Source organism: Geotrypetes seraphini, chromosome 6, assembly GCF_902459505.1.
Source record: "Geotrypetes seraphini chromosome 6, aGeoSer1.1, whole genome shotgun sequence".
Taxonomy (NCBI): Eukaryota; Metazoa; Chordata; class Amphibia; order Gymnophiona; family Dermophiidae; genus Geotrypetes; species Geotrypetes seraphini.
The window spans coordinates 170,812,548-170,837,257 of record NC_047089.1 but is presented as its reverse complement, the minus strand read 5'-3'; the positions used below and the strand labels follow the sequence as shown (position 1 = coordinate 170,837,257).

The 24,710-nt window shown below is 44.3% G+C and overlaps 2 protein-coding genes across 5 annotated transcripts in view; one reads left to right on the top strand and one right to left on the bottom strand.

Annotated features, from left to right (window-relative positions):
* ARHGAP6 (Rho GTPase activating protein 6) overlaps nt 1–2,713 on the bottom strand; it is an 825,592-nt gene extending 822,879 nt beyond the window's left edge. Inside the window, exon 1 of the mRNA XM_033947958.1 lies at nt 1,910–2,713. Within this exon, the coding sequence (XP_033803849.1) occupies nt 1,910–2,431 (522 nt within the window). The 5' untranslated portion in view covers nt 2,432–2,713. The remainder of the gene's footprint in view (nt 1–1,909) is intronic.
* PIGA (phosphatidylinositol glycan anchor biosynthesis class A) overlaps nt 1,713–24,710 on the top strand; it is an 89,558-nt gene continuing 66,560 nt past the window's right edge. The window contains exon 1 of one of the 4 annotated variants that reach the window (XM_033947969.1): nt 1,713–1,731. The gene's annotated coding sequence lies outside the window, so the exon portion shown is untranslated. Of the gene's footprint in view, nt 1,732–2,276; nt 2,409–2,748; nt 2,904–24,710 lie in introns of those variants that run through there. The other 3 variants (XM_033947966.1, XM_033947968.1, XM_033947967.1) reach the window with 3 other exon arrangements.

Below are 24,710 nucleotides of genomic sequence, written 5' to 3'. Positions count from 1 at the left end.
TTTGTTTTGTTTTTTTTTTTCTTTGCATTAATGACCATGTGTTAATGTTGCCATTAGCACACAGCCATTTTTTTAAAATTAGCTTACAAGCACTTACCACTGCCCATTTTGTAGGTGATTAAGGCTCCTGTGTTATCTGTGCATTAAACCAGTTAGTCCAGTGGTTCCCAACCCTGTCCTGGAGGACCACCAGCCAGTCAGGTTTTCAGGATAACCCTAATGAATATGAATGAAAGAGATTTGCATGCAATGAAGATGTTAGGAGTGCAGATCTGCCCCATGCATATTCATTAGGGTTATCCCGAAAACCCGACTGGCTAGTGGTCCTCCAGGAGAGGGTTGGGGACCACTGAGTTAGTGCATCGTAATGTAGGTATATTAACTGGTTAACACAGGGATGCCCAATTTCTACCCCCGACATGCCCCCTCAAAAAAAAAAAAAAAAAATTAGAGTGAGGTTAATGCATACAGATGTTAAAGCAGGATGCCCGAATGTGATCCAAGTTAAGAGACTCTATTTTTTTTGTTGCGTTAGACCAGGGGTGTCAAAGTCCCTCCTCGAGGGCCGCAATCCAGTCGGGTTTTCAGGATTTCCCCAATGAATATGCATGAGATCTATTTGCATGCACTGCTTTCATTGTATGCTAATAGATCTCATGCATATTCGTTGGGAAATCCTGAAAACCCAATTGGATTGCAGCCCTCGAGAAGGGACTTTGACACCCCTCTGTTAGACACATGATAGTGCCTACTGCAGCTTAGTAAAAAGGACCCCAACATGAAGCGAGAACAAAACTGGCAGAAGCTCATACATTACAGTTTCCAGGATCATGCAACGTAGACTAATATTTTTTTTCTAGTGATCTCTACCAGTATTTCATCTCTCTCAGTGAAATATGACAAAGCAGCAGCTGCCAACCCACTAATTACTGAAAACGTTTCAGGCATTCACCTTTTCACAGGACCAGAATAAGCCACCTGTTGCCAATGCAAAATGATTCATCTCAGTCACAAAAGTAAATACAGTATATGCCTAATACAGAAACAATAAGACGTTCAATCCAAGCATTCCTGGCACTTGCTATGGATTCATTCTGCTCAGCCAGGGCCAGTGCAACCTGGAACAAGGCTGGCTCAACTAAGGGGTCCTTTTAATAAGCTGATTAGCACAGGATTAGTGCAGGAGCCCTTACTGCTTATACAATAAGTGTCAGTAAGTGCTCACTAGCTAATTTTTTTTAAATGGCCACACATCAATGGCTCCATTAGCTCATGGCCAATAATAAAGAAAATCGGCCATTTTCTAGCTGTGGTACAAATGGCCTTAGCATGCAGGAAAAACCTGCGTAAGGGCATGCTAAATCCATTTTCTACTGCAATTTAGTAAAAGGAGCCCTAAGTTTGTTTTAATAAAACCCTGAAACAAAAAAAGAACAGCCATTTGAATCTAGAGCACAGAAATCACTATATACTGCAGGGGTGTCAAAGTCCCTCCTCGAGGGCCGCAATCCAGTCCTGTTTTTAGGATTTCCCCAATGAATGTGCATGAGATCTATTAGCATACAATGAAAGCGGTGCATGCAAATATATCTCATGCATATTCATTGGGGAAATCCTGAAAACCCAACTGGATTGCGGCCCTCGAGGAGGGACTTTGACACCCCCGATATACTGGGTTCAGCAAAGAAGCCTACTTCTCAAAACCAGTGCAATCAGTCTGAATGGGAAAAGGTGAGCAAGAATTTAAGAGACTGTGTGACCTGCTGGCCATCTGGAGACCCCCCCCCAAAAAAACAATCCTATTATCATTTCAGTTTTCTCCACCTCTACAAACAGCCAGGTTCAAACTGCTCCAGAGTCGACTCATCAAACATCCCTGGCAGAAAAGGACTGAAACCCAGTGTCCTACCTCAGATTTCCATACAATGTAGGAGTGGCTGCTGGGGGGCTGTAGCTTCCTCTGCTGGAGCCACTTCCTAGGGGAGAAGATGCTGTTAGTGCTACTGCTGGGGGTGAGGGTAGAGGGGCTCCGAGCCAGAAACGGCAGGTCCCAGGCCGTGTTTCTTTTCACGCCCCTCACATCATAATCGAAGTGGAAACTAGAGGAGGGCGATTTCTCCAGAGGGGTGCAAGGCGTGGAGAAGGATCCCAGGAGCTGTTGCCTGGAGCGAGCCGGGCGGGGGCCAGCCAGGCAATCGGCCGAGCTCAGGAGAGTCCCGTAGGGGCCGGGGCTCCCTGCCCGGCCGCTCCACCTGCCGCCGCGGGGCAGCCGGGGGCTCTCCCCTGCCGCCTGCTCCGCGCCGTCGCTGCCATAGTTGCGGATGATCGCCGGATCCAGGCTCCGGGTCTGTCGCAGCCGCCGCTTGGACAGACTCTTAGAGTTGGGCGAGGAGCAAGAGAAAACACTGGTGAGCAAGTTTTGGGCGGACATGTCTCTCTCCTTTCACTCTTTCGGTTTGTGTAACAATTCACTTCTTCCTTACAGCGGCTGCTCGTCCTGCCTCCAATCCCCTCCCTGCCCAGTGCTAAAGCCCGCAGAGTCCTAGAACTTTGGAACCGCTTGAAATCATAGCCCGGAGCGAGAGCTCTTTCCCAGTCTCAGGAGAGAGATGCGGCGATCTGGCTGCCCGTCCCTTTCCAGGACTCAGCAGTAATGTGTGGAAAAGAAAAAAAAGGAGGGGAGGAGGCAACAGGAAACTTACTGACCTGAAGAGTCACTCCCCCCCCCCCCCCATTAAACAGTTGAGTAAAGGCTGTTCGCAGACAACTTAACACTTTCCCCTGGCCTGCAAAAGGCATCGGCCACTCCAGCTGATTTCTACAACCTGTCCAGGAACACTATGGAAGCACCGGAGTTGCAGCCCTTCAGAACACGTAACGATACAAGTAAAGCAAATACATAGGTGCATATACAGGATGTCATTATGTGAAGTGAGAACAAAATGGATTGTTCGCATATTCCAGTTTCAGGGACCATGTAATCATGTGCACTAATATTTATTTATTTTTTCTAGTGATCTCTACCAGTACTGAACATCTCACAGTTAAGCAAAACAAAATAGAGGCTGCCAAGCCACTAATTACTGAAAACACTTCAGTCATTCACCTTTTCACTGGACCAAAATAAGCCACCTGTTACCAGTGCAAAATGATTCATCTCATTCACAGAAGTAAATATGGGGAGTAATATTCAGCTGCTGGTGGTGATGGGGGGGGGGGGTCTGCATTTTCTTTAAACACTAACCACTGCGAGCTGAAGTAGGCCTCATTTTTCAGTGCTAACACCTTCCCGAGTTAAGTTTTCAAGTTTCAAGTTTATTAGGATTTTATATACCGCCTATCAAGGTTATCTAAGCAGTTTTTACAATCAGGTACTCAAGCATTTTCCCTGTCTGTCCCGGTGGGCTCACAATCTATCTAATGTACCTGGGGCAATGGGGGGATTAAGTGACTTGCCCAGTGTCACAAGGAGCAATGCAGGGTTTGAACCCAAAGCCTCAGGGTGCTGAGGCTGTAGCTCTAACCACTGCACCACACTCTCCTCCACTGAACAATATGTGGGCTCTGACCATGCCCAGAATATAGCCAGCCAGGAGCAATATTCAGCCTGCTGTCCAAGCAGTTAATTGGAAAGCTGACTAAATATCAACATAGCTCCTTCTGCCCCCTTTCCCACCCCCTCACATGATCTTCTCTTCTCTTTGACTCTCTCTTCCACCAGTAGCTCTTATCCTGGATTATATGCATGAAAGAAACTTGCATATAACGGAGGCAGTGTATGCAAATCAAGTTTATCCCTATTCATTGTGGATATCCTGAAAACCTGACTGGCAAGGGGGTACTCCAGGACCAAGTTCAGAAACTGGTCAAGTGGGTTGTTAAGATAGGATCAATCCCCACCTGCTCCTAGGTTGACTCTGAGATCAAAATGACTGCCATGACCTCTAGTGGCAGTCTTGCGCTATTTCCGCTAGAAGTAACAGCAGTCATTTTGAACTCAGAGCTTGCATGTGCAGGAATGAGTGAGGATCATTCCTCATTAGGTCCATGCATTTTCACAAGCATTCTGCTGAAGATGTCAATCACAATGTTTCAGCTCCTTCTCCTTGGTGTCTGCTGCCCCCTTCAATTCATACCAAAGCTAACAACAGCTCTATAGAAGAAGACAGGAGAAGGAGGAGTAAGGAAAATTCCTAGAAACTAGGTGACTGATCTGTTCAGATGAATTTCAGAAACAACCACTGAATGAACAGTAATGTAGTTAAAACATTAACAAGCCTCAAAGAGGAACAATATATGTAATAAAATACAAGTTAATAAGAACATAACAGCCTGAGCATATATGCAGCTCAACATTCCTCCCTTTCAATCATATAAACAGACTTCATAATCCAATAGTCTGACTGACAGGAAAAATCTAGCTCTGAAGCTATTAAGCTTGAGACAGAAAGCAGGCACATCAGATAAATTGCTGGGCGGAGAGGGGTAGTGGTGGTTTCAGTATACCATCCCTACCTACTAGAAAAGATATTATCAAGGTAAGAATATAATCTCTTTTTCCAGTGCAATAGAGTTGGTATGCTAAACCAGTGTTTCTAAATACGCATACCCTTAGGGGTACATAGGCGCTTGTTGGGGGTATGCAGCCTGGCCACCACGGAGGATATTCCCGCACATCTGTAGAAGCTGCCACAGGGGATCTCACCTTCCTACCCACCCCCTGCCAGGGATCTCGTCTTCCTGCCTGCCCCCTGCTGCTGCCAGTGACCCATCCCTGCTCACCCGCCCCTCCCCCTAAAGCTGACCCAGTTCATGTTCGAGCCACACTCGCTCCTTCAGTCTTCAGAGGCACTCCTTGCAGGGATGGCACAGGCAGCGATTTCCACGCTGCACGTAACTGGCCCAGAAACCTCTCCGAAAACAGAGGGAAGGCTTGTGGGTCATCCACGTGCCAGCCACGGTGGGGCAGCCATGGTGTGCCATGTCACTGATGACATCATCAGTGATGCGGCAGAGGGAAGGACCCAGTGAGAGACGACCATGATGTAGCCAGTTTAGAGTGTTGCTGACGCTGTTGTTTGGAGGGAAATATGCCGGTTTCACGGTGTGAAGGTCGGCGAGGTTCAGATGGGAGGGAGAGATGGAAAGATGCTGTGCGGGGGGATGGGTGGGAGGGTCAGTGGAATTCAGCTGTATGGAGTGGAGCAGGGGGGGGAGGGAGCATTGCTGCCAGTGAATCCAGGGATGGAGTCAGAGAGTGTTGGAGACATTCGGGAGGGGCTTCATGGGTCGATATAACTAGGGCTTATTTTGGGGGTAGGGCTTATATTAAGACCTACCCCAAAAATCATGCTAGGTCTTATTTTTAAGGAAACACGGTAGTACTTGTTACTGATGGTATCCTGCACTCTAAAAACACTAGAGCAGTGTCTCACAAACTGTGTACCACGTCAAGATTCCGGGTGTGCTTGAGGCATCATTTTATTTGAAGTTTCCTTGTAAATGTTTGGTTAAGATACAAGACACTGAATTTGTTTTTTTGGGATCCCATTCAACTGCAACGATTTTTGGTAGCTCGTGAACAGAAGTGAGATTTCTTTTCTTTTTCATTTACTGATGAGGAATTAGGGTAGGAATGTCTAAAATGTCCTAATTTAGTTGGGAATGATTTGGGTTCATTGGAACTCAACCCATTTCTTTGTTTTTCCTTAAATACTTAGTTGGTTAAATAAGCAATATGTTTCCCCTTTTAGTGGGCTTGTAAAGGATTGTTTTTTGTATTATTTATTGTACTGAAAACTTGTATGGAAACCTTTTTTCCCTTGATATCTTTATGATATTGTAAATGTATTAAATCCAATAAAAAAAAAAAAAATTCCGGATGTGCCATGAGCGATACGTCATATACTTGAGTTTTTCACTGCTGGCACCAGCACTAGCACCTCTCTTCCTCTCTGCCCCCCGGCGTACCTTTGTAAATATAATTTTAGGGTTACCAGATGAAGAGATTTCCAAATCCCGGCCATTTATAACACTTTTCTCCAACCAGTCCCTCTTTCCCCTCAGTCTATCTACACCACACTCTATTCCCCCAATTTTTTCATTTTTCCCTAATATCATCTCCCCCTTCCATCTTCCCTGTGTACTTTTGATTTTTTTTTCCCTCCTGCGTAGGCATAATTTGATGCTTCATATTTGACGAAAGGAAATTTAATTTCTCCTGGTCTGCTCTGCTCCCTAAATCTTTGTAATCTGTTCTGCTTCTCATTTTCCCAGCTTTCTATTTCTCTCCGCTCCCCAGCAAGGTCCAATGTACTTTTCCCTAGACAGTTGCCATTCCACGCAGGTTTGACTCACCCACCCCTTTACTGATTCCCACTTCTCACTCTCCTCTACAGGTGAGACTTCCTTTTCTTGTAGATTTGACTCATCTTCAGTTTGTGACTTCCTAGAACCATAGGCTTGGATCATTTCCTGGCTCAAGGCACATTTCTGTTTTCTGGGACTAGTTCCCTACTCCCTTTTGCACTTACCCTGACACTCGCAGATTCCAGACCAATGGCCACCTTCCTGCCTGAAGAGTCCACATCAGATTCTTTGCCACATGCTCACTGTGAGCTTTGGAAGTCCAGCAAGGATCACATGTTCTAGCAGCTCAGGGCATAGGAGAATGCACTCATACTAAGCCAATGTTTTGGGCTGTCTGCAAGATATTGCTTTGGTAGCCAAGGAACAAACATCCAGCTTATAGAGCTAAATTGAGATTTGGGAGATGGTTGTGGAGTTTCACCAAGAGCAAAGAGGGGAGCAAGAATTCAGCAGTTAAGCAATAAGAAAGACAGTGGGCCAAACCAGGAAACACACAGATTGTTGTGAGGCAGCAAATCCCTTCTACCAGCACTGCCAGTGGTCTCCTGCCACTTCATTCTACTATTGCTATGCTACTTCTTTAGGCTTACAAAGCCCAATGCCTAGGTTTACCAGATTTTCCATTTGGAAAATTCAGATCCCTAGACTTGCCCCCAGGCCCATCCAGTTCCACTAATCCCCCCCCCCCCCCCCCCGCTGCCTGCTTTCGTCAGGCAGAACGTCTGCACATGTGCGAATGCCCTCCTGCCCGACACGATGTAGAAGAAAGCTTTTCAAAACCTGGTCAAAGTGCCAGGCTTTGAAAAGCCGTACAGACCCCGGATGTCTGGTAACCCTACCAATGCCCCCACCATTTCTACCTCCTGTGGCACATAATGGGGAAAAAAATTTTAATTTTTGTAGTAATGGGAACAGTACTACTCTCCATTCTCCATCTTTTTGACCATAGCCCTCTCAATATCAGAGCTGCTAAGAGAAAGGGAAATTTTCAGTTCATGGTATTCCATGCTTCCACAACCTCCTCCCCCCTTTCCATCTTTATACTGAAATACCTTATTGACCCCAGTGACTACAAAGTTGGAAGAAAAAGGCAGATACTAGCAACTACCCAAAACTTACCCAGTCTAATAAGTGATTCTTGGGTTCACTCAGTTGACAGATTTGAACTGTGAGCACAAAAATCTAAAAATTATCTTGTTGTTACTTGTTCTTATTTTTTTCTTCATAGTCTCTCCCCTCCTACCACTTCCATCCCTTTATTCACCCCTTAGTGCTTCTTCCCTGCAACCTGATTTCAGAACTTTTTTCAGCTGATCTTCCTTATCAGCCTCCTCCTCTTTGAAACCCACACACTTCCTCTCCCAGTCCTCATCTGTTTTTTTCTTCAGTCTATCCCTCACTCACTTCTCTTTGTATCACAGCCCATGCCCCCCCCCCTCAGCAAACATTCACGTCATATCTGTTCTCTCACAATCAGTGCCTGTGTCTAATCTTTTCTTTCCCTGCTTCTTTATCACTGCCTCATTCCTTTCCCGGTGGCTCCCTCAACATGTTCTCCCTGGACAGGGATCTTACAGCCACACAAGTAGGTGATGTCCCCTTGACGGAGCCGACCCGGCAGTCTAAGAGCTGCAAAGCTAAAGAGCTTTGCGCATGTGCTAGCCCTCCCCCCCTCAAGTAGCCCACCTGGCCCCTATATAAGACCACCCCCAACCGGCACACCCAGTTTTAAAAGTTTCCGCGATACAACCCGACTCGGTAGTCTGAACGGGTCCACCCGTTCTCTTATCGCTTCAACTTTTATTTACTTTTATTTCATTACAATATGCCTGAAAAAGCCAAACCTGGCTTTAAACGCTGCTCCACATGCGACCTCAAGATGTCGGCGACGGACCCGCACGCCTCCTGTATCCGCTACCTGGGTCCCCTCCACAGGACGTCTTCATGCGCTCACTGCGCTCAAATGAACAAACGATCGCTCAAGATTAGAGCGCTGAAAATAAAGGATTTCATACTCCCTACCGCGGCCTCCGCTCTCTCCTCCGCCTGCCAGCAAGGAGCATCGGAGCCGCAGGGACCGCCACCCAAGGTGCCAAAGCTGGTGCTTCGGAAAACACCTCAGGCACCAGTGTCTCCTGCGTGTGTCTCATCGGTGTCGATGACGTCACACGCAGGGACACTGCCTATTGGATCCCTGGCTCCTCTTCTGCCGATTGGCTCAGTGACTGCTCCCACTGGCCATTCTCTTCTCTATGGTAGACCAAAGACAGGAAGACTGACCTACACTGTTGCTCTCTTCTGCTCCCTTCCATAAGCCCATTGCCGGGAGGCAGCACAAGTAGCATAGGAGAAGTAGACACCAACCATCTGTCCTGCATTCCCCTATTGGCTAGCTAAAGACATCCGACCAATTGTGTTTCCTAAGACAATGGTCCTGCCTCCTTTGCAGCTTATTGGCTGCAGGGGGAGGTGGAAGCAATAGCCGCAGAGACACAGCCTTACTTCCTGCTTTCCTCTGCAACTCTATATCTGGAGATTTCAGCTCTGATATCTCTGAGCAGTGATGCAAAAAAATATTGGGGTGCTCTAGCACAGTGTTCTTCAACCACCGGTCCATAGAAATTTCCTGCCGGTCCACAGGGCCAGCACGTGCATAAAGCCCAAAACAGTGTTCTTCAACCGCCGGTCTACGGTGCAATCGATGCGGCGTTATCTTCGAGTCAGCTCCCTCTTCCTAACTGATTCAGTGCACAAAGCCACGGGCAGTGGCTCCTACAGGCATCCTGCGCCTGAGCCAGAAGCCTTCTCTCTGACGTGGCAACGTCAGAGGGAAGGCTTCCAGATGAGGCACAGGACGTGCAAGGTGCAATTAGTACTATTATGGGGGTGGGGTCTGGGGTGGAGATTGGGTAGAGATGGGTACGGTCTGGCCCACGACTTAGCCCAATATTCTTTAACCGCCGGTCCACGGACCAGTGCCGGTCCACAGAATAATTCTTTTATTTCTGCCGGTCCATAAGTGTAAAAAGGTTAAAAAACACTGCTCTAGCACCCATGATCCCTCTATTCCCACTTCCAGGCAGAATCTCCCCCTCTTTTCAGCTAGCACCTCTCCCTTCTTTACCCCTTCTCTAGCATTTCTGTTCTCTACTCTCCAGCAACCTTCTTCTCCCCCTTTCAATGCAGCATCTCCCTATTTCTTTCCACCCTTTCCACAGCAGCATCTGCCCTACATTTTTTTGGGCTAGTTCCCCCCTTCTTTTTACCCCATTCCAAGTAGTTTCTTCTTTCTTCCTTCTTTCATTTATCAACTCCCCCCTTTCCATGCAGCTTATCCCTCTTTCTTTCTCTCTACCCTTTATATCTAGTTTTTCTCCCATGTTTCCCTCTTCCAGCAAGCATCTATTTCCTTTCTCTGTTTCTACCCCCTTGCAGTGAGTGTTTCTTCTCTAACTCCCCATTTCCAGCCTGTGTCTCTCTTTTCCCTCTCTCTCCCCGTCCCCCCTTGCAGCCTTCTCTTTTCTCTCCAATAGTGCTGCCCAATTTAAGGAAAAGTTTTTCGATTTGATTCAGCCTATTGAATTGATTTTTTGATTTGATTTGCTTTGCCTGCCCAATCGGGCATTTTTTTTCTTCAAATGTCCTGGTGGGTTTATTTTGTAGTCTCTTCACCCACCCCCCACTTTGCCCTCTCCAGCCCCAGTTGTGGTGTAAACAAAATAAACTATCACTTTATGAATTACACTGCACAGAAGTTCACGCTGAAAGGACTTATCTTTGCTGAACTAATGGCATCTTTGCCAAATGTCGGCACTCGGAGAATAAGATGTGAAAATGCCTCATTTCTCATTAAATTTTCAGCATTCTAAATAGTTTCGGTTTCGGGATCACCCCTTCATCAGGAACTGTAGGATATTTTCAAACTCTGCCTGAGAAAATACTTTAATTTAAAAAAACAAGAACACTCCTTTTGAACAGCCAAGATTCTGATGCACAGGTTCCAAAATAGAAACTAAGCAGAATGGACTATACATCAGGCCTACCTCCATGCACTTCATGCTAACCCTGAGTTGTTATTACAACCCCAACCTTTTTGCTGCTGCTGGAGATTCTTAAGTACAGATTTTATGAATTATATGGCTGTTTGGTTAATACCTTGTGAATTAGGTGAATATTATTAATTATGATAAACTATTAAAAATATATTTTTTCACTATTTGCACATTAGACAAAGAAGGAGGGTTGTTTTTTTTCCAAATGATAACACCATTGTCCCCATAAGTGCCCTTGAACCAAGCCATGAGTTTTGGGCACAGGATCATTTGAAGTCTTTTCCCCTCCATAGTTGATATTTCTTTCCATTTTTGTGTTCATTTGTTGTGTGTATATTTTTTTTAGCACAATATTTCCTTCACTTTTTTGAATGATTATATATATTCACATTGGGTTTTATACCAGTTCAAGGCAAGCATAGGTTGTACAAAAGTGCTCTCATTTAGGCCAGGGCTTTACACAAGGGATTATGGGAGTCATTCTTTTTCATTCCAAGTACACTTCTCCCTCTGTATCCGTGGTTTCCGTATCTGCGGTTTCACTTATTTGTGATTTTTCAGAAGCTGACTCCGCCCCCCCAAAATTGCATCATCATTAAAGTTCTTTTTCCTTTTACTGTACCGATAAAAAAGTGTATCGCTTACCATTCACTCTGAAAATTGCTACTACCATGCTTTCTCCCACAAATTTGCTGTTTCCATGCTTCCCAGTGTGCACTGAGAGAAACGCTGCTTCCCATCATCCATAGAGAGAAAGGCTTCTTCCCAGCATGCCTGCCCAGAAATCGCTGCTTGCCTGCCCTGAAATCGCTGCCTGCCTGCCCAGAAATCGCTGCCTGCCTGCCCAGAAATCGCTGCCTGCCTGCCAAAAAATCACTGCTTGCCTGCCCAGAAATTGCTGCTTGCTTGCCTGCTCAGAAATCACTGTAGAAAAGTTATTTGCGGTTCCAAAAATAAAAACGGAAGGCTTTTTCTAAAAACTATGAATAACATTTAAAAAGTTATTCACGGTTTTTCCGTATTCACGCCTATGGTCCGCCACATCCCCCGTGAATACGGAGATAAAAATGTAGTTTATTTGTACCTCTAAAATGACACCAAGTTTAAATTGTAGCTTTACTATTTAATTGGTGGCATTTACATGTATAGGTTTTAAAAAAGGGCAGCTACACATGAAAGTGGCACAGCTTACACAATGAAGTTGCAGAATCATCACACCTCCACTAGGAAGCATCAACACCTCCATGTGGATGTTGTCAGATCTACACCATTCAGCTTTTTTTAAATGTATAATTGTAAAATAGTTGCTTTCACTATAGCTATTGCTTACATGTGCACTCCTGCAAGTATTTAAGAAAAGCCTCTATATCAGCAAATCTTTTTATAGAATACCACTCAAATTGAGCACATCCCTTCCTAGACATCGTAATTCCAATCTCTCTGTATTATGTACAATGGAGCTCCACATGTCTCACCAGGACATAAAGTTCCTAGATGTCATTAGTAGCTGCTTCATGGAGCAGCTGATCCCGAGACTGATAAGAGAAGAAACAACTTTAGATCCAATTCTCAGTGGAACACAGAGCTTGGTGCAAGGGGTAGTAGTTTTGGAACTATTCCTATTTGAAGATAATGATCTTAGCATGGCCAAATTTGACATAATCACCAGATGGAGAGATGGAGTAAAATTAGTGTAGTAGTTTTCAACTATAAAAAAGAGAGAGACTACTATAATGAGGAAATTATTTAGGAAAAAAGGATTGGTTGCAAGAGTTAAGTTTGCATAAAGTGTGGCGATTGTATAAAAGATGTCATCTAGGAGTACCAGATTACATATACAGTATTTCATTAAGAAAGATTTAATAGCCAAGTGACTGCCAGCATAGTTAAATGGTAAGGTGAAAGAGATCATTCAAGATAAAAGGCATCTTTTTAGATATGAAATGGTTTACTTTTAATAACTTTGGACAAGTGTCTAGAGGACAGTCCATTAAAAAAATACTTGTAATTAACCATGTAGATTTAGCAAGAATCTGATCAGGGAAAAAGCTGCTTTATCATCTAATAGACACCCAAACCCTCCCCTCCACCCCCACCCCATAAAACAAAAGCAGCTCTTTGGTTTCAAAGCTGAAAATTTGGAGGTTACAAAAAATTCACTTTTAATTAGTCCTGTTTGTGAATACAAAGTACCTTCAGGACTGCAAATTCATCACAGTTTCCTTCTGAAAATCTAACTAGTATGCACAATACAATACAATTTTTATTTGTATATCGCAAATACCTCAAAGGAAGTTCAAAGCGGTTAACATAAAAAGATAAGACAATATTCAATACAATAAAAACATTAAGAAAATTACCACTTTTTTCAAAACATGTTCCTTAAACAAATGAGATTTCAAGGCCTTTCTAAAGCTCTTATAATCATTTGTTGAACTACCGTAATCTGATCTGGCAAAGTTCTCCAGAGTATGGCAGCTTGATAGGCTACAGTGGAAGTAAACATTTTGGTATTTTTTAACCCTCTTACCTCCACAAATCGAAAGGAAGTGTATTATCTCAGGATATGGGGTCCTTTTATTAAGGTGCGCTAACCACTTTAGCACACGCTAAGGGCTCCTTTTACAAAGGTGTACTAGCACTTTTAACGCACGCACCAGATTAGCGCGTGCTAGCCGAAAATCTACTGCCTGCTCAAAAGGAGGTGGTAGCGGCTACCTTGCGTGGCAATTTAGCGCACGCTATTCCGCGTGTTAAGGCCCTAGCATGGCTTTGTAAAAGGAGCCCTGAATGTTTATATCCTTTATATTCCAATGGGCATCTTAGCATTTAGCACCCGCTAAATCGGTTAGCCACCTTAATAAAAGGACCCCCCTTTTCCTTTGGTAAATCTCAGTAATTTTCAGCTCTGTCTCCATATATATAGATTGTGGACTAATATAATATTTGCCTGATATATATGATTTGGATTTTGTATTCTTTATTTTCTTTGCATCGTATTTTTTCCTCTTTTTTGACTGATGTGAATGTCAAAAATTATAAAAATTAATAAAGAATTTTTATTAAAAAATAAAAGGACCCCTATATAATGTAGTATCTGAATAACACAACAATAGGGGCATATAAGATGGTACCTCCCCTTGACGTATGTTAAACATCAAACAGAAAAATATTAACTGAATCCTAGCTTCTACAGAGAGCAGTTGCAGCTTTAACATATATGGTGTAATTCTGTCACTTTTTTGCAACCCAAATATCAGCCTAATAGCTGTATTTTGCAGCTTTTGTAATTTGTGCAGTATTATTTTAGGACAATCCAAAAAAAGTGATATTGCAATAATCTATTAGTGATAAAAACAAAGCCTAAACTAATAGACAAAATTGACAATGATCAAAATAATTCCTAATTCTCCTCAATTTCCAAAATAACCCATTGGATTAATTTTATCAATTTAGTGGCATGTGGAGTCAATGGCACAAAGTTGCTACAAAAGAAAAATATGCATTTTAGTGTTCAAAGGGGTAATAAATCATGAGTAAAATCACCCCATGGACTAAATTAATCATGAAAGTTCCAAACTGCTGTCCAAATAGCAAGGGGTGCTGAAGATCGAGACTCAGCAGGCCAAGGCACAGCTTTCCAGATAATGGTAATATTCAGACCTCTAGCTGGATAGTTAAAGCTTTTTTAGCTCTAATTGTATTCATATAGTTATCTGGATACCAGTTTGCATTTGGCTGTACTGCATAACTTGCCATATTTGCTCAAATCATGCACTGCCCTAGTACCGCCCATTTAGTGCCATAGAATACCTAATGGATAGCAGCAACCAGTAAAAAATCTATATAGCAGCTAAGGCTATGAAGATACTTACTTTTAACTATCAGCCCCTCATTTTTAGCAGCACTAAAGCCAGGTAGGCTTTTAATTACTGATCTCATGACATATACTAACTGTGATGTGCTTTTCATAAAATTGTCAGTATCTTATATAGCTACTGGCTTCACTCCTTCTCTCTGAATAATGAATTTAATTCAGTTTCTGCAGTAAAGCTCATGTGAAATTTATATTTAATCTCCTTCAGACATTCTGAGAAAGGCTGCTGAAATGACAAACGTAGATTTCAAAATGAGTCAAATACAAAGAAAGAAAAATGTGAGTTTAAATTAACCAGGAATATCTTACCTGCTGGCATTCAAACTTGGAAAAAGGTAATTTCATTGGCCGTTATCCGCCCCCCCTCCCCCCTTTTACAAAACCATGGAAGCGTGTTTTAGTGCAGGCTGCTGCGCTGAATACTCTGCCCTGCTCCCGACACTCATAGGAACTCATTAAGAAGGCATTGGGAGGGGGAAATCCCATCATTTGCAGCACGCGGCTCTGTAGGCAGGAGGGAGTAAGCTTCCCTCCTGCCATTTGCTCTTCTGAAGGTAAGGGGGAGGGAAGTTCTGGGGATGTGGGAGGGGTGCCCAGGAATGTTGGGGGATGTGTGTGATGGGGGGGGGGGCGGGGAAGTCAGGGGATATCGTGGGAGCTATGGGATATCAGGGTGATGTCAGGATGTGAGAGGGGATGTGGGGGATATCAGAGCGATGTTGGGATGTCAGGGGGAGGGATGTAGGACTCCATGGCTCAGCTGATCCTTGCAGGGGGATCCCCATCAGCTGAGCTGCCAGGAATCCACAAAACCGGCTCAGCCAATGGGGATTCATTCTGCCATGATCAGCTGATGGGAAGCCTACAGGTATTTTATTCACTCTTTCGGGGGGGGGGGGGTCATGACCATTGGAGATGTAAGGGGGCGTTAGGCCTTAAATCCTCCAATGGTCTTCTTGTCAGTTTGGACCCCTTTGTAAAACTTAGACGCAACTCAAACCTGTCTATCTGCCACCATCTGAGTTCCCTCTAGGAAAGCTTTGATTATAGCTAGTGTATGTCCAGGTTGAAGCCTGCCTGACTCCCGCCCATAACACAACATGCCCTTTTGCTCTCTGGATGCACAGCAGCTTAGAAGTGCTGCTGCATGTCCAGAAAGTTAGACATCCAATTGCTGACTTAGGCTGCCTTTTGGACATTTTAAAGTTTTGATTATGAGCCCCATAGTCCGGTAATTTTCTACTTTTTTCATTCCGTCAGAAAAATACAGAACAAAGAAAGTGGAAAATCTCTGGACTAAGTGTATAGCCCTCGATGGAGACTGCCCTAGCTTTGTTGGTTGGGCTGAGAATTTTTCAGCGGCCCCTTGAAATACTATGATAAGCCAATGGCTGCTACAGTAATCCATCCAACAGATACCTAATGCATTTCTCATAAGGGCATTAAAAGTGACAATTCATGTATTTATTACTCCCTTTTTTTTTTTTGTCCACATTGAGTGCCTCAGGCATAATGTCAAATAACTAATGACTCTAATTTGGGGGGGAAAATTCATTGGTAATCTTGGGTGATGAATATTTGGGACTGGTTCTCAAGGACATGTTTATTTCTCTTTTATTTTTATATCTGTTATTATATTAAAGCCAGAAATGCATCAGTTTTTATTACAGTGATTGTTACATATTGCAACGTGAAGTTTATATTTCTATCCTTGTAAGAATGGTCCAACATCTACCAAATTAAACTTTATTGTCTGATTTTCATAATCTGGTTTCTCATTTTCTCATAAGTGATAATATTACAAAAAAAAAAAATATATATAATATAATAAAACGGTAAGCCGCGCATGCGCACTTCCTAAGCGTGGGACCGTTTTCTGTGAGCTGTAGCTAGGAAGTGCGCATGCGCGGCTCACCCCCTGCCCTCTCCGTCGTCTCCCGGCTCCAGCGGCGTCACAGTTCTCAAAGAGGCGCGGGATTGTTTCAACGCGGACCAACAGCAAGCCGTTAAAGCTCCTGGCGCTGACTCCCAACGGTGGAGGAGAGGCAAGGTAGAAGAAGATTTCCGCCGCCCCCCCTTCCCTTACCGCGGCCCCGACTGGCGATTTAAGCAGCGTGTCAGCAGTCTTCACACACTGCTTCGGGCCCTTCTACTGCCCTGATATGCTCCGGATGTGCCAGAGTAAATCAGGCCAGTAGAAGGACCCGAAGTAGCGTGTGAAGACTGGTGGACACGCAGCTTGAATCGCCATGTGTACTCGGACCCGCGGGAAGGAAAAAGAAGGGGGGCCGCCGGCAAAGGACTCGGGCACAAGTTTGTAGTCGCGACTGTGGGAAGGGAAAGGGGGTAGAGGAAACAATAATGCTGCTGCACAGGGAACTGGTGTGGGGGAAGGGAAATGGAGGGGGAGGGAATGCTGCTTTGGACACACAGACAAAGGGAGGAAGGGAGACAGAAAGACAAGAAGAAAGACACAGGGGCAGGTGCACAGGGAACTGGTGTGGGGGGAGGGAAATGGAGGGGAAGGGAATGCTGCTTTGGACACACAGGCAGAGGGAGGAAGGGAGACAGAAAGACAAGAAGAAAGACACAGGGGCAGGTGCACAGGGAACTGGTATGGGGGGAGGGAATGCTGCTTTGGACAGACAGACAAAGGGAGGAAGGGAGACAGAAAGAAAAGAAGAAAGACACAGGTGCAGGGAGATATACAGAAAGACAAACAGACAAAGGGGGCCAGGGACAGAGACAGACAGAAAGAAAGACAGCGGGAGTCGCGTCAGGAAGGGTGCGGGAAGCCGCAGAGGGAACTTTTCCAATGGGTGCAACTGGGCGGCTGTCGGGAACCTCAGATCAGGGGCAGAGCAAAGTAACTGTATCATATGGATAAGAAGGAGGAGGGGGGGAGAAAAAGGAAGGGACGCCTACTGCTGGACAGGGGGAGAAGGAAAAAGGTGCTGATGGACAGGGGGGTGGGTGAAGAAAAAGGAACGGAGGCCTAATGTTGGACAGGGGGAGAAGGAAGGTGCTGCTGGACAGGGGGGAGCTAAAACGGGGGTAGCTAAAAAGGGAGAAGGGCTGCTGCTGCATAAGGAGAGCTGTGAAGGGGTGGTGGTGGACACAGGGGAGGTAAAAGGAAGGGAGAATGGACAGGGGGAGCAGGCAAGGGGTGGTGATGGACAGCCAAGGAAAAAGAAAGACAGAAAGAAAGAAAGCGGCTAAGGAGAGAGAGAGAGAAAAATAAATAAAGAGAGACACACACACATATATTCTAGCACCCGTTAATGTAACGGGCTATAAGACTAGTATATATATATATATAAAATCCAATCAGCATTGGCAGCACATCATTTTTACACATCTTCCTAAAAATGCTTGCTTTGGGCCAAGAAAACAGATTGAGCTCTCCTAGTGGAACATAAGAACATAAGAAGTGCCTCTGCCGGGTCAGACCAGAGGTCCATCCCGCCCAGCAGTCCGCCCCCGCGGTGGCCCAACAGGTCATGACCTGCCTTAATCACCAGAAGGGGCCCCCTTGCCCCCTAGGTTTCTCATCGAAGTCCTATCTTCCCATCAATGTCCTAACCCTCCGGCCTTGCACCTGCACGACCTGGTGAGCTGTCTATACTTATACAACACCCCAGCACCTCCCTCAGTACCCCACGATCCCCTTTTCCCTCAGGAATCTGTCCAATCCCTGTTTGAATCCCTGTACTGTACTCTGCCGGATCACTTCCTCCGGGAGCGCATTCCATTTGTCCACGACCCTTTGGGTGAAGAAAAACTGTGTTAAGTCTAATGTGCATTTAATATATGGAAAAAAAGATAATATGCCCGTCAGCACATGCTAATCATATGCTATTTATTGTTTTTGTTATTTTTTTTCAGGAGGGTGGGACATGGACAAAGATGCATTATCTAGCTAGCAGTCTTAATAAAGGAGTACTTATGGCCTCCTAATATGCCTTCTACATGCTTCCAGTGTTAATATTTTTGCTGTTCTCTAATGCTAATGGAAATATTAACATGGTATATGCAAACTATAAAAGGCTCCATGGCTCCTAGAGCAATGAGTCTCTAAACTGTAGCCCACACCCGGGCCACCTTTTCTGGCTTCCCTGCCACAGAATTGAGAAAGTGGTCCTGAAAGAGCCGGTAGAATTCTAGCTTGTACTCCTCCCAAATGACCTCCAGCACCCAGTGATCTGAAGAGATCTGTGTTCAAGCCTTCCAGTTCTCTGCCAGCCTGCCCCCTACCTTTGGAGGAACAGAAGAAATCCTGGTGTCACTGCTGTTTTTTGGAAGCCGAAGAGGAATGGGATCTGGACCCTTGGAGACACTGGTGCTCTCATACTTTTGTCTCTGGTCCCGGAATGTCCTCTGATTGGAGGATGCTCACAAATACTAGCAAAACCACCAGGAATCACAAAGATTTCCCCTTGCTTTCTGGGTTCTGCTATCTGGTAAGGATTTCGGCATGTGATCCACCGCACTAGCCATTAAATTGTCCTGACCTTTGCCAAAGAGCAACTGTCCTTGAAAGGGGAATTTGCTAAGAGAGTCTTCCACCCATTACTTGATCTAGAGCATTCTGTAAGTAGAGACGACATAAGCTGAGACCTTGCTCAAAACCCTGAAAAGGTCATGCAGAGCTTCCACAACATAATCAACACCCTCCAAGAGAAATTGGGGTTAGCGTTTTTGTCCAGATCCATAGCCCAGCTTAGCCAAGAGTGGCATGTCTGAGCAATATAAGACACTGCCACTGCCACTTTCTGATCCAGCGCAGCAACCTTGAATTGTCTTTTGAGGACAAAATCTATTCTGCGGTCCTGTGTGTCCTTGAGAACTATTCCCCTTTCACTGAGGAGTGAAGTGCACTTCGTAACTTGCACCACCAGCAAATCCAATTTAGGTGTAGCACATCACTGCTGAAACTCAGCATCCATCATGCAGAGCTTAGCCATGGACTTAGCTACCATACAGGTCCCTTGGAAACATTCCAGTGATCTTTTAGCATCTTAGTAATCTCTGGATGTGAGGGAAAACAGGCATTCTATTCTTTGGTGCTACTCATGAGCAAGCACTGAGCTGTGGAGGCTTGAGGCAGCTCAACTTTAGCTCCTGGAGTGCACCCGCCATTGCACCTTGCAGGCCAGAGGATTTGAATAACCTTCACACCCTCAGATCCTCTCCAAGATCCAGGGCTGCCACTTGATCATGGTCAGATCCTCTCAGCTGAGATGCTGAATCTCCCAGAGCTGAGGACCCTGAATGAGAAATTAAAGGCATGAACTTTGAACCTTCACCTCTGAGTCCACCAGAGATTGGGTCCCCATGAAATCGGCATGGCTTCTTATGGTGGACCCTGCGCCTTTTGCTAAAAATACTGGCACTACTTCTTCTGAGGCTCCGGTGGGGTTAGGTCAGCTTTTGAAAGGCTTCATAAATCATGTGTATGAATTCAGAAGTGAACTACTGCCCATGTTTCCCAGAGGGTCCTGGCAGGGTCCACCGTACAAGCTTCTGGTGTTTGTCCACCAGCATGCAGCTGTGCTTTGCCAGGGACACCAAGTTTGCTTTATCTGGCTCCTGCCGGAATTTCTGGCCCAGAAAATGCTCCAACTGAGCACCTAAGCCATGAGAAGCAGAAGGGAAGGCGAAGCCCAAAGCTCCTGCCCCCTCACACACCGCATGGCACATGGAACAACGACCCCTTCAGATAGACATCTGCCGCAAATCTGACATGAATCCAAAGAATCTCCACCTGAAGAATCCATCTGTACTGTTTTCTGTTGGAAATAAGGGGTACTGGGGTAGATGGAGGCTTTTAAAATAAAATTGGAAAATCCAAGATGGCCACTGCAATAGTGATTCTAGTGCCTAAAACGGTCCGTGGAGAAAAATGTCAACACAAAAAATGCACAGAAGGGGTTATGGGTCGTGGAAGACCTGATCCCAAATCCTCAGATACCTTCAAAACTAACTTTTAAGGACCTCCTACCTCCAATTTTCCCCATAGGCTGTAATAGCCTTACTCACTGTGCCATGCGGCTGTCCTGGAGCTGCATAGGGAAACCTCAAATCAGAGATGAGTGAAGATTTCTGTCTCTGACAACCCTGGAGTCCAACAGATGGCTTGTTTCTTTGGACTGCCATCTAGACTCCGATATGGGACTGGACCTCAGACCCCCACCGGAACAGCACAACATCATAGGATAAACCACCACAGGACCCACTTAGTCTATGTGCAAGCCCACTGTGGACAGAACCTGGGGAAAGCCACTTAAGCCCACTGTGGATGAACCTGGGGTGAAATTGCTCCCAAGGGTATGGACCCTGAGCTCAGAGAAGTACTGATGCAGACTGGCCACACAGGAATCATATGAGGCATGTGCCTGTGGGCTACAGACCTCAGCCCTGAGAGTCTGTATCATCTTGCAGCCAGAGATGCACCGGGGTGACTGGGATCCTCTGCAGCACAAAGCCTCCAATCGGATAATAAAAACAAACAAAAATAATAAAGATTAAACGCAAGCAGAACAGACAAGCTCTCTACTCCTTGCTTATAGAGAGTAAGACTGAGTTGGTGGAGCATGGAAACAAACAGTGGGCTCTCTACAACCTTAGCAACTACTGGGGGGTTTAACCCAAGGATCAAGACTAGCAGTGCTGTTGCACACACACACACAAAAAAAAAAAAAAAATAATAATAACAGTTTATATACCGCAGGACCGTGAAGTTCTATGCGGTTTACAATGATTCGAAATTCTACAAATTGAGAAGAATTAACATAGTTAAAATCTATTGATTAACAGCTCTAGAGTTCAGTTATTGTGGGAGAGATTGTGCAAATCAGCTTCCTATGTACTTTAGGAACAGATATGTTTTTAGGTGTCTCCTATACTCTTATCCTTCAATTTGTATGATGAAAAATCTATGAAAGAAAAAAATATTTTGGTATACTAAAAAGTATAAACGTATTTAATGTGTGCAGATCTGAAGAAAATAAACCGAAATGATAGCAGTGCTGATGGAAGAAACCTGCCCTTGTTTCTTCAGATGTGGAGATCTTGAGTATGTCTTGCCTTTAGTATGGGGTTTATACTATAATTTCCAAGCTATTTTGGAAACTAGATTAGGAGGGTGACAACTACCTGCTGGGGGCTACTTCCTTCCAACACCCTTATTTTCCAGACTGAATGATGAATTTTCCTTTGCTTTCCTATCGTTTCCATAAACAAAGACATGATAAACTACTGGGAACTGAGCCTTCATTTATTTCAAGTCTATGCTTAGGTAACCTTTCTTTTCTTTTTTTTTTTCTTTTTGAAGATAATTCTATCAGCCGTTCTTGTCACTTCCTTAGTAACCAAATATGATGAATTATAAGGTTAATCACCTTCCACACATAACACAATAACTATCTTCAATCACTCCCCCATCTCAGTTAAAATAGTTGCTGAATCAGCTGAGAGATTTATTTTTTTCAAATTCAAAGTGCTAAAGTGTGTACCATATTTAAAAAAAAATTCTCAAAAGGCCAGACATAGAGGAGTGTTTTTTGGAAGACAGATTTTAATATTACAGAGTTAAGGTTTTGACCTGTAATAAGAACTAATGTATTATGATAGTTGTGACTTATTAACCTTGTCAGCTTCAAAGTTTTTTTGAAAGATAACCTGCATGATCTATTATAGCTTTATGACTCCCTCCATTCAGGACCATCACGAGAGTAATGTGAGTGGTGCAGTGCAAAGGGCACAAGAGAAAATGAGGCGTAAAATAGAGGCTGACCGAATTTTGGCTTCGATTTTGGTTACAGTGCAAAAACCAGCCCAAAATCATTCTTCCTAGTAAATTCTGTAGACCGGAAAGTACATTCCACTTAGAAAGCACATGGCTACAATCATAGCAGTACACAACTCCAGCCCAAATATTCAAAGCAGAGCTCCATTAATATGCCAATACACTAACCAATTTGTATAGATATGCCCTCTCGCTGCCCCCAGACATTCCCTGTGCACCAAGAAATACATTTTATTTTTTAGCACATGGGCAGCATGCACACATGACAAAATTATCATGGAATGCCTCAGCACATCCTGCGATATGCCATTTTTGCTGTGGTGAGCATGCTTACTGCAGGTTAGTAAAATTACCCCTAAATGTTGTAAAAACAAGGGAGGCCCTATAATGAGGCCAACTGAGGTGGCAGCCTCAGGCAGCACTCTTGAGGGAGCAGCATCTTGCTGCCGGCCAGTCTACCTACTGGTCGAGTCTGTCTGCTGCTTCCCATCCCGGTATCTAATGCTTTCACCCTTCTTCCCCCCAATCGGCATTTTCCCCATCTCCCCCAAGCATCTACTTTCAATTTGCAGTAAAAGTTGCCGGGTGGTGGTAGCGATTCACAGAGCTACCCTGCCACCGGTCCCAGTATCTTCTCTCCACTGTGCCCGCCCCAGCAGAAACAGGATGTTGTCAGAGAGGGCAGGCCACAGTGGAGAGATCCTGAGACTGGTGACGGGGTAGCTCTGTGAATCGCTACCACAGATAGCAGAGGGGGGGGGGGATTAGAAGGGTGATAGGGAAAGATGAACTTGGGGAGGTCAGGAGGAGAGTTGGCCTTGGGGAAGGACAGAGGGGGCAGGAAAGGGATAGATGTCATAAGGGGTGAAAGGGGGTCAGGGAGAGATGAAAGAGGGTGTGAAAGGGTGAGAGAGAGAAAAAGACTTGGTGGAGGGGGAAAATTGGGCGAGAGAGAGACATGGACTTGGTGGAGAAGGGCAAATGTTTAAACTTAAAAAGATGTGTCAATGAAAGTGAATCGAATCAAAAAATTGATTCAACAGGGTGAATTGAATCGAATCATAAAATTGTTCCCTGAATCAGGCAGCTCTAGCACAGAGGACAGACATGTGGTAATGGAAAATAAATAGGAATAGGAGGTTGGGAAAGGGCAAGATGGGAAATAGGAGAGTTAGGAGGTGAGAGGAGATGGAAAGTTGATAGGTAGGTGAAAAGTAAAAAGAAGTAGGGCGAAATTTGAGTGGATAGGCAAAAAACAAAAAAAGAAAGGAAAGAGCTAAAAAGGAAAATACAGTTTGTCAGAGACAGATACTATATATCGAGGGAACAAGGCAGGAGGAGAGAGGAGAATTGAAAAAGAGCCAATAGTCACTGGAAACAGAAGAAAGACAGGAAAACAGACAAGTAACTGGAACCAACATAATAGAACATGAGACCGTCCAGAAAACAAAGGTAGAATAAAGTGTTTTATTTGGAATTTACTGCATTAATTGAAATACGTTAGCTTTGGGAAAGATTAATTGTACTGTATTCAGTACAAAATATAGAGCCCCAAACTTTTATTCATTATGTCAGGGGTTGCCATACAGCATATTATGAAAAACTGGAAAAATTGGGACCGTCTGAATTACAGTTTTTGGTGGAATTCTTTGGGCTCCTTTTACGAAGGCACGGTAGCAGTTTAACGTAGGTAATAGAGCGCACTAAACTGCCGGCCGCGCTAGCCGCTACCACCTTCTCTTGAACAGGCGGTAGTTTTTTGGATAGTGCGGGGGTTAGTGCATGATTAAAAGTCGCGCGCGCTGAAGCCACTAACGCGGCTTCGTAAAATGAGCCCTTTGTGTCACATCTTTAAAATGGAAAGGGTAATAGCTATACAACGGGGGAATTTAAAGAAATTTCAGGATGTTTGGGAGCCATTAACTAAATATTGTAAAGAATGAATATTACTTTTTCCCCTTGAATACACACATCCGAGTTGGGGGAGGGGAGAGGGTGGGGGTATTGGATCTGAATTGGATTTTGATAGATTATTAAGTGATGTTAAAGTATAAACTGATTTTATCTTATGTTGCACTTATTGTAAGTTTTTTAAATGAATAATGAATTAAAAAAATATATATAGAGAGAGAGAGATCCCCTTGTCAGGTTTTGTATTTCACAATGTGCTTGGTAGTGGAGAGCTTTGTGTTAATATTGCTCAGATAACATGAAAATCTGGATTTTTTTGTTTTTATGGTGACTTCCATGGAGAAATGTTTTAGTTCTGATCTGCACGTTGTGGGGAGATAGAATATCAGCTCCTATATAACTAATTCCCTCCCCCCTTTTAGAAAAGTGTAAAAGGGGTTTTTACCTGCAGCTGGCGCTGGATTCTCTGCACTTCTCTGACGCTCATAGGAACTGTCTTCTTCGTGACTGTACAGTGCTGCATACGTCTGGTAGTGCTATAGAAATAATTAGTTGTAGTTGTAGTAGTTAGTAGTTTATTATGGTGTGTTAAACTGAGCTTTTCTTTCTCATTTTGCTCCTTGTTATTTGAGCATCATATATCTCCTTTGTGTTTTTGCAGAAAAGCAGGTTAAAATATGTGTGGCGAGAAATA